At 36.4% G+C, this 12,663-nt stretch overlaps 1 protein-coding gene across 8 annotated transcripts in view; it reads right to left on the bottom strand.

The window, feature by feature from the left end:
* The window catches only part of LOC125270772 (bromodomain adjacent to zinc finger domain protein 2B), a 114,206-nt gene that overhangs the window by 40,528 nt on the left and 61,015 nt on the right, over positions 1 to 12,663 (bottom strand). For 6 of the 8 annotated variants that reach the window (XM_048194696.1, XM_048194701.1, XM_048194699.1 and 3 more), the window contains exons 4-7: positions 10,079 to 10,267; positions 5,162 to 5,311; positions 589 to 752; positions 43 to 243 (exon numbers count right to left, since the gene is read on the bottom strand). In XM_048194696.1, the coding sequence (XP_048050653.1) occupies positions 43 to 243; positions 589 to 752; positions 5,162 to 5,311; positions 10,079 to 10,267 (704 nt within the window). The remainder of the gene's footprint in view (positions 1 to 42; positions 244 to 588; positions 753 to 5,161; positions 5,312 to 10,078; positions 10,268 to 12,663) is intronic. The other 2 variants (XM_048194698.1, XM_048194697.1) reach the window with 2 other exon arrangements.

The raw sequence follows: 12,663 nt of genomic DNA, 5'->3' as shown, positions 1-12,663 counted from the left end.
TTAGATAAAATTAACAACACTGTTTTTCATTGACACACATACCTTCCGGATACCTTTCGGATCTTTTCCACACTTTTCCAAGTCCACACTATCATCACTTTGATCATCATCGTCGTCGTCGTCGTCAACATCCTCCAGGTCGTCTGAGTCAGAGCTGCTAAGAGCATCGCTTGAGCTGTCAGAGCTGGATGCTGATTGGCTGTCGCTGTTGATGGAGACATCTGGCACTTTGCTATGAAGCTTCTGTCAGGAAGAGCAATGTCAGTTGACAGGAGCAGCCACACACACACACACACACTTTCTCTTTGTTTACACAAACAACTGCTTTCTGCCGTCCTTCCAGTTGACATGACTAAAAATAGTCCCAAAAAAAGGTAGATAATATTTTTTGACAGAAAGCGTAAATGGCAGTGAATGGTTTCACAGCATACTGATACGAATGCTGCATATATCAGGAAAATATTAAACGCTGTTTATCTACTAACAACAGTCAACTAATTAACTGAATGAAAAATTTGAGTTCCACTAGAGAATACAACAATGTATGGGTTTATGATTTCATGATTTCAAATGCCATGTAATCCTTACCTGGTCTTTTGTTTTGAGTCTAGTTTTCTCTTCTAGCTGGTTTAGTGCTGGTTTTGGGCTGGTTTTCAGGCTCTTGGTCTGATCTGGAGGTTTGAGGGCTGGAGAGGGTGTGGAAGAGGCCGAGCTCGAGTTTGTTTTTCCATTGACGGAGCCATTCAGCCCTGCTTCAGAAATGATCATGTACAAAACAAATAAATATACAGTACAGTAAACTACAGTCTAAAAATGTTGGGTTAAAAACAACCCAAGTTGGGTTGAAAATGGACAAACACAGCAATTGGGTTGTTTTGACCCAGTGGTTGGGTTATTTAAACCCAACTATTCTTTAAAAATGACTATATGTCTGGCTTAAAATTAACCCAAAATAGGTTGGAAATTAAAATAAGACAATTACTAGAGGCAACAATAATAATCAAAAGGTGAACATTTATTAATAAGCAATTTAATGTTTATTTTTTAATTATTATTCATCAAACTTATGAATATGTTCATTTCCAACATATTTTGGGTTCATTTTAAGCACTAATTTTTTAAACAATATTTGAGTTAAATAAACTGCCCAGCACGTTGGGCAAACATTTAACCCAACCGCTGGGTTTGTCCATTTTTCAACCCAACTTGGGTTGTTTTTAACCCAGCATTTTTTAGTGTGTAGATTAAACTGAAAATGAATGGGCAAACTTTTTGTACCAAGTACCAAGCTCACTAGGTTTTAAAACAGAGCCCAAATTTAGGAACACTGGCAAGTCATCTAAAAACAGTGAATGTGAGATGCCTGTGAAATCAGTGAGGATTATTTTCATCACAAGTATAGTAGAGGTGTAAATACATACAGTTTATATGTAATACTGTAAAGCATTAGCAGGATGTTTCAGTCCTGAGGCTAGAGATTCACAGTAAATAGCTGAACGTAGATGCATCAGCAGCTGTGGTTTAGTGTGGAGGAAAACAAATCTTGTTTATCACAGTTTACCCACTTATTAAAAAGAAAAACATGCTTAAAAGTAGCTTTTTTTAACTTATCTGTGTTGTTATATGATTGATATTTTGAATTTGCACCATTGTGAATCCACTGCTAAAAAACCCTACACTAAACACTTCTCTTGCAGAAAATTTCAGACCCGTTTCTCTTCTCCCATTCATAGCAGAAACACTTGAATGAGTATTTATAGCGTTTTCCTGACAACTACAGACAATTTGGAAGAATACGTCAAAATGCAATCCAATGTTCTGGTGCAAATCTAAACATGACGGCGTAAAAAGGTGTACACCATTTCATACGGGAAGCGGCAGTCGCGAGTGTCTAGTTCGTTTTCACAGAGAACGCATTTTTGATTTCCATGCAAATGTGCAGTTTGTCCATTGCACTCGCATCTTTCGCAGCATCCTGTGCATGACGCGGCATTATAAACCTTGGCGCTCAAGTTAAAGGGTTAGTTCACCAAAAAATTTAAATTATCCCATGATTTATTCACCCTCAAGCCATCCTAGGTGCATATGACTATCTTCTTTCAGACAAACACAATCAGAGATATATTTAAAAATATCCTGGCTCATCCAAACTTTATAATGGTATTGAATGGGAGTGCGATTTTGAATCCCAAAAAATGCATCCATCTATCATAAAAATAATCCATACAGCTCCGGGGGTTAATAAAGGCCTTCTGAAGCGAAGCAATGGGTAAGAAAAATATCCATTTTTAAAACTAGGGATGCACCGATGTATCGGATGATTTTTGCTCAATTTACAACCATCTGCATATTGGCTATAGAAGGAAAAAGGCAGATATATCAAAACGATTGGTTTATTAATTGACTGTGTGAAGGCACTGAGCTGTATAATGACATAATTCTAGTGCTGCTGTCTGCGCTTTAATGTTAATCAAATAACAAAAGATTGCACACTATTCTTGAATAACATTTTTTTGTAATTTTCATAAGTGTAGCGGACCACATCAGAATGATGACCAAAACTTTACTGATGTTTTATTAAGATTATTGCATCCATTTTCATTCATTAAAAAAAAAAAAAAAAAAAAAAAAAAATCACCACAAAAGCTAAACATTACAGAGCACAAGAAGTGTGCATTAAACTCTCTCTCCATTGCATTATCATCAACAAACAGCGAATTACTCAAAACACTTATTACAACTAACAGTAAACAAATACATACAGATCTTATGCCTTTTCAGGGGATGCTTAATAAACGGACAAACTTTAAATCTGCAAAATATCTCTGAAGAACTGCGTGCTCTACATTACCCTTATAGCTCCGTAGATGAGTAAACCCGTCAAAATAAGAGTCAGGAGTAAAGGAGATAGTGTAGATCTAATACATATTTAAACTTACAAAAAATATTAAAATGTATACAAAAACAAATTAGAAGATTAGTCACAATAAAGTCTGTTACAATAAAGAATGATTAATATGTATATAATTTATACACTGAAGAATATGCAGTTATTTTACATTTGTTAACTGTACCTGAAAACTATTAAACCTACCTAAAAAGCACTGTTTATTTCATATGTATCTTTTTCTGTGATCTTTATGTAGGCCTGCTGAATGTTAAATGGATCCAATCCATGTTCATTAAAAAATATTTGATGATGCAGCAATAAACCTGATAGTATATTTTAATGCAGGTGTTTTTGAATTTTGCTCATTTATACCATGATCTATTTTGATGACAAAATTTCAAATAAGAGAGGAAGTGACAAATATCGCTATCGGCCAATAATTGTTTATTAAAATCGGTATCGGCCCCAAAAAAAACATATCGGTGCATCCCAATTTAAAACTTTATAAACTAAAGTAAATCGCTTCTGGCAGACAACCATAAGCATACTGCACAAGTTGACTTGCGCCACAAGAGTAACCCCTGACGCGATGTATGATGCAGGATGTAGGAGTATCGATTCGTAAGAGTAGACGCCTCTCGCGGTTTAAACAAATAGGGCTGGGCAACAAACTCAAGCTCCTCTTCTCACATTTCTCTTTTAAAATTCTCGTTTTAGACTTCTTATGTGACCTGTGTTTTGTTTTGCTCCATTCTCTGCGCTTCCGCGTTCATCAATGGTCTTAAAATTACAATAATATTGTATAATCGCAATTATTTCTGGGTTGTATTTCTATAACTGTCGTGACAGGCCTACCTACAGCTCAACCTAGCAAAAAAACAAAAACAATAATCCCATCAAGTTCGGTCAGAAATCTTGGGGTAATCTTTGATGACCAGCTAACCTTCAAAAGAGCACATTGCAAGTTTGCACTGCACAACAAATGAAGAGTTCAGATGCAAAAGCCTCTCAGTGCCATCTGAAATTTTCTTCTAAAATTAGCATTTTTATCAAGCTTGTACACAGCAAAATCCCCAGAGTTCAATCAACTCTGCTCAGATTACATATGGTCCCTCTCTACTTAGTGTTAAAGTAACACTGAAGTAGAGTTAAAGTTAATGAGATAATTAAGTGATCGATTAAGTTATGATTGAACATTAGTGATGAACACCTGCTGTTAACAAGCAGAATCACTGAAGAGAAACACAAGAACTACAACTGACTTCAGCCACAGCCTAAGATGAAATCAACTGAAGATAAAAGACATACAATCTCTCATGATCTGATTAAACAACTCCACAAACAGCATGCTATCTTCATTAACTTTAACTCTGCTTCAGTGTTATTTTAACTCTATGTAGAGAGGGACCATATGTTCTCTGAGCAGAGTTGATTTAACTCTGGAGATTTTGCTGTGTATGTTTATGTTCAGTTATTTCACTTTAATGGCAATGAAAAGGACCTATTAATTGCCATTAAAATGAAATTACGGAACGTAAACATACAAGCTTGATAAAAATGCTCATTTTAGAAGAAAATTTCAGATGGCACTTAGAGGCTTTTGCATCTGAAGTCTTCAAATATGCTGCACAACTTCTCGTCCAGGCCCTTGTCATTTCTAGGCTGGACTAATGCTCTTCTGGCTAGACTTCCATCATGTGCAATCAAACATCTACAAATGACTCGAAGTGAGTGATGCCTTTTTCTGAAACATACAGAAAAAAACTTTCCAAAATGTTTTCGTTCTCTGTTCCTTGCTGGTGGAATGATTTTCCCAACCCTATCTGGAATGTTGAATCCCTGAAAATATTCAAGAAACTGCTGAAAACACCTCTTCCATCAGCAGAAAAAAACTTCCTTTCACTATTCCTCAGTCCCTTCCTGTTCTAGCTTGTACTATTCTAAACAATGTCTGAAACTTTGTGTTACTAGCACTTCTCGAGTTTATTGCCTCTTTATGATGAATCACTTGTTGCATTCCTAATTTGTAAATCGCTTTGGTAAAAGCATCTTAAATGAATAAATGTATATGTAATGTAATGTGAATTTTAGAAGGACAAAAGCAATTTTTTCTTAGTATTTGGGCACAATAATGTATCTTAGAATATTTGTATTGCCTATATTATGAATCAGCCTTCATGTTTGGAGCACACTGACATCTAAACATGTCGTCAAAGTAAGCAGCTCATTACTTTTAGGAAAAAATAAGGATAGGAAGGATAATTAACACACCTTTAGCAGGAGTACGTCGGGGAGCATGAGACTGGAGGAGGGATTGTTCATGGTTCAGCGACGACATGCTGAATAATGCCGGAAGACCCAATAGATGAGGAAAAAAGGCAGCTGACCCGTGACCCTGAGTGTCGGCAGAACGCCACCAATCTGAGGAAACACAGAGGAGCACAATTTAACATTTCATAGGATCATGAGAGACTCGAGAGCCTTCACATCTCTCATTAAACTGCATAAAGGCTTAAATAACTTTTTTTACTTTCAGGCAAAAAATTGTCAAAGTTTCTCATTTGTATCTGTTATTGCAGCTGTAGTTCATTAAAGACTTTTCTTAGGAGCAAAATGATTCCAAATTCTAACACCAATCAAATCAAGTCAAATTTATTTATATAACGTTTTTCACAATAAACATTGCTTCAAAGTGGCTTCACAGAAAATTATGATGTTAATGTTTATTTGATCTAAATATCTTCATGCCTTATAGTCATATTTATCAGATTAGAGCTGGGCGTTAATATAGATAACATTTTGTGACGATAAACAATTGAGCAGATTTGCTATATTTTATAAAGTATACACTCTAAAAAATGTTGGGTTAAAAACAACCTAAGTTGGGTTGAAAATGGACAAACCCAGTGGCTGGGTTAAATGTTTGCCCGACGTGCTGGGCAGTTTTATTGAACCCAACTATTGTTTAAAAATGACTATATGTCTGGCTTAAAATGAACCCAAAATAGGTTGGAAATTAAAAATCAGACACATAATTACTAGAGGCAACAATAATAATCAAAAGGTGAACATTTATTAATACGCAATTTAATAAATGTTTATTGTTTAATTATTATTCATTAAACTTATTGATAAATGTTTATTAATAAATGTTAATTTCCAACATACTTTGGGTTAATTTTAAGCAAGCAATACAGTAATTTTTAAACAATATTTGAGTTAAATAAAACTAAAACAAACATTTAACCCAACCCATGGGTTTGTCCATTTTCAATCCAACTCATATATTCAACTTTATATAAAGAACTGGGCAATTTTGCTAAGAAATAGAAAAATCAGGCAGTTGAGATTTGCTATATAATATATATTGCTTCATGTGAGCAAGTTATATATATATATATATATATTCAATTTTATATACAGAGCTGTGCTAAAAAAAGCATATTTATATGCAAACTACAAAGACATGTATCGTGTTAAAGCCTGTTTCTGTATATTGTTCTCATTCTCCATATCAATAACACAAGACACATAAGCACCTCACCTTTGTTTGAAGTGTCCATAAAACAGCACAAAAATAGCTTTAATTTATCCTCAACTGTGCCATAACCACAAACAAGCCAGCTCATAAATCCTCAGTGAGCAAACAAATCTATACAAACAGTCACTGACTTCATTCAGGAGTGATGTTAAATGATTCAGAGCTACAGAAAATCCATCTTGTGATTACAGGCCTCTATACTCTTCAGATTGTGTGTTTTTTTCATCCCCTAACAGCAGCGTTTTATTCCATCCACTCTCATGTCAGTCCTTCATTATACACATGCTGAAGATGGTAAATCTAAAGCAGACATCACATGCCATTTTCTCCAAAAGCTGGCTCACACATGGACTCACACATCCATCTGCAAACACACGGTTCTTGTAAACACCCACTTTATGACAAATAGTACAGCATGTCCTACACAATAATCAGTATCATATGAATACAAGTAACAACCTTAAAAGCATCACTTTAGGTCTGTTTGATAGTTTCAGTGTTTGATTGTCCTTCAGAATGAGAACAGAGATTTGTATATTCCTGATCTGTTTTACAGCAACAATCTTGCTCATCTGCCCTGCTCAAAAAGAAACATTGCGTGTCATGAGGCGTTTAAAGTCTGCGTGGGGCTGAAACCACTACAGGAGGTTAAAGCAAAGCTCTCACCCGAAGCATTTAAGCCTTCGTAAATGTTATGGCCTCAGTGTGGACCGCTGGACTGATGGAAAGCACTATAAAGGTGATACATGTTGCCCATGTGCTCACAAAAAAACATGTGCAGTTCACATTTGACTCCCAGCCCAAAAACAAAATAAATAAAAATTACTTGACTAATGATTTTTGTATTCAACTAGTAGTCATTCATTTAAGCGATTAGTCGACCAATCTAATGTTTATCTTAATCGACCATATAAAATCACAATAATGAGCCTTTAATCACCTATATATTACAAACCTGATTCCAAAAAAGTTGGGACACTGTACAAATTGTGAATAAAAAAGGAATGCAATAATTTACAGATCTCATAAACTTATATTTTATTCACAATAGGATATAGATAACATATCAAATGTTGAAAGTGAGACATTTTGAAATGTCATGCCAAATATTGGCTCATTTTGGATTTCATGAAAGCTACACATTCCAAAAAAGTTGGGACAGGTAGCAATAAGAGGCTGGAAAAGTTAAATGTACATATAAGGAACAGCTGGAGGACCAGTTTGCAACTTATTAGGTCAATTGGCAACATGATTGGGTATAAAAAGAGCCTCTCAGAGTGGCAGTGTCTCTCAGAAGTCAAGATGGGCAGAGGATCACCAATTCCCCCAATGCTGCGGTGAAAAATAGTTGAGCAATATCAGAAAGGAGTTTCTTAGAGAAAAATTGCAAAGAGTTTGAAGTTATCATCATCTACAGTGCATAATATCATCCAAAGATTCAAAGAATCTGGAACAATCTCTGTGCGTAAGGGTCAAGGCCGGAAAACCATACTGGATGCCCGTGATCTTTGGATGCCATGAAGACAACAAGTGCTTATGAAAACTACCTTATGTGATACTTCCATACAAACATTTACATTTTTATTTGAGTGTAATTATTATATCTGAAAATAAACAGCAGCTGAATATAATGCCTCTGTTGTTAATTGTAACCACTAATATTGTAGTGTACCAAATGAGAAGTTTCCCTGTATAGTTTGCAACATTATTTGGGAGAGATTTTTTTTCCTTAAGAAAAACCAAACTATCGGTACCAGCATCGGCCGATACCATTCTGAATAATCTGCTATTGGCATCTGCTAAGAAATTTAATATCGGTGCATCTCCAGTTATGATATTTTTAAGCATGTTTTCCTAGCAAATTTTCTTTAAAAGCAACATATTTAATAACATTTAAATTCATTTAGAAATATTTATACTACATACACACACACACATACATATATACAGTGGGTACGGAAAGTATTCAGACCCCCTTAAATTTTTCACTCTTTGTTATATTGCAGGCAATTGCTAAATCATTTAAGTTAATTTTTTCCCTCATTAATGTACACACAGCACCCCATATTGACAGAAAATCACAAAATTGTTGACATTTTTGCAGATTTATTAAAAAAGAAAAACTGAAATATCACATGGTCCTAAGTATTCAGACCCTTTGCTGTGACACTCATATATTTAACTCAGGTGCTGTCCATTTCTTCTGATCATCCTTGAGATGGTTCTACACCTTCATTTGAGTCCAGCTGTGTTTGATTATACTGATTGGACTTGATTAGGAAAGCCACACACCTGTCTATATAAGCCTTACAGCTCACAGTGCATGTCGGAGCAAATGAGAATCATGAGGTCAAAGGAACTGCCTGAAGAGCTCAGAGACAGAATTGTGGCAAGGCACAGATCTGGCCAAGGTTACCAAAACATTTCTGCTGCACTTAAGGTTCCTAAGAGCACAGTGGCCTCCATAATCCTTAAATGGAAGACGTTTGGGAAGTCAACCATCACTGCAGCCCTCCACCAGTCGGGGCTTTATGGCAGAGCGGCCCGACGGAAGCCTATCCTCAGTGCAAGACACATGAAAGCCCGCATGGAGTTTGCCAAGATGGTGAGAAATAAGATTCTCTGGTCTGATGAGACCAAGATAGAACTTTTTGGCCTTAATTCTAAGCGGTATGTGTGGAGAAAACCAGGCACTGCTCATCACCTGTCCAATACAGTCCCAACAGTGAAGCATGGTGGTGGCAGCATCATGCTGTGGGGGCGTTTTTCAGCTGCAGGGACAGGACGACTGGTTGCAATCGAGGGAAAGATGAATGCGGCCAAGTACAGGGATATCCTGGACAAAAACCTTCTCCAGAGTGCTCAGGACCTCAGACTGGGCCGAAGGTTTACCTTCCAACAAGACAATGACCCTAAGCACACAGCTAAAATAACGAAGGAGTGGCTTCACAACAACTCCGTGACTGTTCTTGAATGGCCCAGCCAGAGCCCGGACTTAAACCCAATTGAGCATCTCTGGAGAGACCTAAAAATGGCTGTCCACCAACGTTTACCATCCAACCGGACAGAACTGGAGAGGATCTGCAAGGAGGAATGGCAGAGGATCCCCAAATCCAGGTGTGAAAAACTTGTTGCATCTTTCCCAAAAAGACTCATGGCTGTATTAGATCAAAAGGGTGCTTCTACTAAATACTGAGCAAAGAGTCTGAATACTTAGGACCATGTGATATTTCAGTTTTTCTTTTTTAATAAATCTGCAAAAATGTCAACAATTCTGTGTTTTTCTGTCAATATGGGGTGCTGTGTGTACATTAATGAGGAAAAAAATTAACTTAAATGATTTTAGCAAATGGCTGCAATATAACAAATAAATGCAATAATAATAATTTAATTAATTTGAATGAATTATTTATTTATTTATTTTTAAAAATCAGGTTGACTCACTCATAAACACTTCAGATTTGAATGTTCTGGTGTGATTTTGTCAAAGGTATAACAGACACAGGCGAATCGTTGTCATTTAGGAATAAGATTGCATGGGTGTTTGAATCGAGATCGCAATCTTTTAACAATTAATCATGCAGCTTTAGCTGACACATACTAGCATCATTTCACCTGAAGATAAAGACATCTTTTGGCCAACATACCTGGCAAAGCTCCGAGCTGAGAGCGGGCAGCCAAGGCGGCCGACATTCCCAGAGATCCCAGACCTCCGAATTCAGATCGGACAGGAGAAGAGGAGTGCAGACTGAAGGCTGGGTGATTGATCATGGGAAAGGCACCAGAAACTGAAGAAATTCCCAAGCCCTGATTGCCAACCATTCGGAACAAATGACCTGAAGAGAGAAATCATAAAATATCTCATGCACGTGTAACAGTCGGATACATAAAATCTGACAAAGAAATGATCAGACTATTCACAGATGTTGTTTCAAAAACTATAACAAAAAGTATTTTCTGCACTGAAAACAGATCAGGTCAGATGTCACTGTATTTCAGTAATGCACATCGCTTCTATAAAACACACGCATAAATTAAAAGCCCTTCATACATCTTTTTTTCTTCGTTGCTTAGGTGGGCTGAAGGCTTTTATTTTTTCCTGAAGTCATTTACTGCTAAAACTCCTGAGGGATTTGCAGAGAATAGAGTACGACCACAAAAGCTGGACACAGGAAAAATTCCCTTCAAGAGAAACAAAAAAAGGGCCTAGTCCCTCGAGCTGCTGTGATTGCCGTTTACATGCAAAAAAGGCACATCTTTGCTTTGAATCTCATTCTAATGAGCTGCATATTTAGCGTCAGCTCCTTTGAGGCTCGGCCCGTCGATACAGGATGAGACGGAGAAAATAAATGGCTGGAAAAAACGTCCGAAAGGCTGGTTTCCTTCCCTCCCCGCTGTCCCCCCTCATCTCCACTGCAAGAGGCAAAGACGTCTGCAAACAGCCTTTAAATATTAATGCACTCCAAGAGGTGGAATAATCAAAATTGACCCGCCAAGAGGAAAGTAAAAAAATAAGTCTGTGAAATGTATTTGCTTTTCCACTCACTATTTTTGTTATTTCACAAAAATCAGCCCAAAATAAGCATCTTGTCATAATTTTCTCTGGTCACAACTCTGGTTACTGGTCACATGTCGTTTGAATACTGTATTACTTATACATATATATATATATATATATCAGCTCAAATATACACAAATACACACCGGACTAAATTCACTACTTTAGTCAAAACAGGTTATCTTTTGTGTATGATTGTTTATGTGTGTAAAAAAGAGAGTTTCAGATACATAATTCATCAGTGAGGAAGAAACCTCTAGTAATTATATGGGAAAAAAGGAGAGATTCTCTCTTGGCATTTCTTATGAGAGAGAACAAAGAGTAGACGCAGAAAAGCACACATCGCAATTTATAAATTTGCATATTATTTTTGTGGTCAGGCTGATCTGACAGCGTCTGCATAAACAGCAGACGTTCACCCGCCCCGCATATAACGTGTTTAGGAAAAGGACACAATCTCTGATGAATCTCTCAGATCGCACAGGCTAAATGAGAGCAAGAGGTCATCAGCAGTCTAGTTTTTGGTGTTCATTTATAAAGCAGCTCTTTATATTTTCTGTCCAACTGTTGGCTGAACTCACCATTTACACAGTGTCATACTGATGCTCTGTTAATAAGGTAGGTGTGTGTGTGTGTGTGTGTGTGTGTGTGTGTGTGTGTGTGTCCGCTGAGAGCACTGAAGGTAAAAGTGAGCATGTCATCTTGATCATACGTGTTGCTGGAGCTCAGAGTTTGCTCTTTCTTGTCTTGTTTTCTCCATGGAGACAAAAGCAGCAGTGCCTCAATTAGGGAATTATGAAATAAAACATTGTTTCCAAATTTTTGAAATCATGAAATTTATACAAACAATTACATTTTTATTGTCCTATGATATCTGTTTTTATTTTTTCCCAAATTCCAGATCTTCTCTCTTCATTTATATGGATTCCATTTTAATGGTTTAATTAAATTTTAAAAATCAAAAAGCATGTTTAAACAATTGGATTCATAAGACTTTTTTTTAATAGGGGGAATAATATTTTTTTTTTTCTTTTCTTCAAAAATTCTATGTTATCGGTTTTAATTTTTCTGGATTTATGATTTAGTACAAATTTATTATCGATGGTAATCAAATGAAGGCGTAAATGCATAAGTAATATCCAATCAATTGTTACCATATTTCACTTAAAGGTTAGTTCATAGTTCACTTCAGAATTAAAATTTCCTGATAATTTACTCACCCCCATGTCATCCAAGATGTTCATGTCTTTCTTTCTTCAGTCAGAAAGAAATGAAGGTTTTTGAGGAAAACATTCCAGGATTTTTCTCCATATAGTGGACTTCACTGGGGTTCAACGGGTTGAAGGTCCAAATGTCAGTTTCAGTGCAGCTTCAAAGAGCTCTACATGATCCCAGACGAGGAATAAGACTCTTATCTAGAGAAACCATCAGTCATTTTCTAAAAAAATTAAAATGTATATACATTTTAAACACAAATGCTCGTCTCGCACTGCTCTGTGGTGCGCCACGCATTACGTAATCATGTTGGAAAGGTCACGCGGGATGTGTTAGGGCGAAAAACTCCATCTCATTTTCTCCTCCAACTTCAAAATCATCCGACATCGTTGTTTTACCTTTTTTGTAAAGGCCATTTGACTTAGTCTTTGATTTGTCTGACTTAGACACTGGATCGGT

The sequence above is a fragment of the Megalobrama amblycephala genome, linkage group LG6, assembly GCF_018812025.1.
Source record: "Megalobrama amblycephala isolate DHTTF-2021 linkage group LG6, ASM1881202v1, whole genome shotgun sequence".
Taxonomy (NCBI): Eukaryota; Metazoa; Chordata; class Actinopteri; order Cypriniformes; family Xenocyprididae; genus Megalobrama; species Megalobrama amblycephala.
Note: the sequence above shows the minus strand (reverse complement) of the source record. Positions and strands in the feature narration are given on the sequence as shown.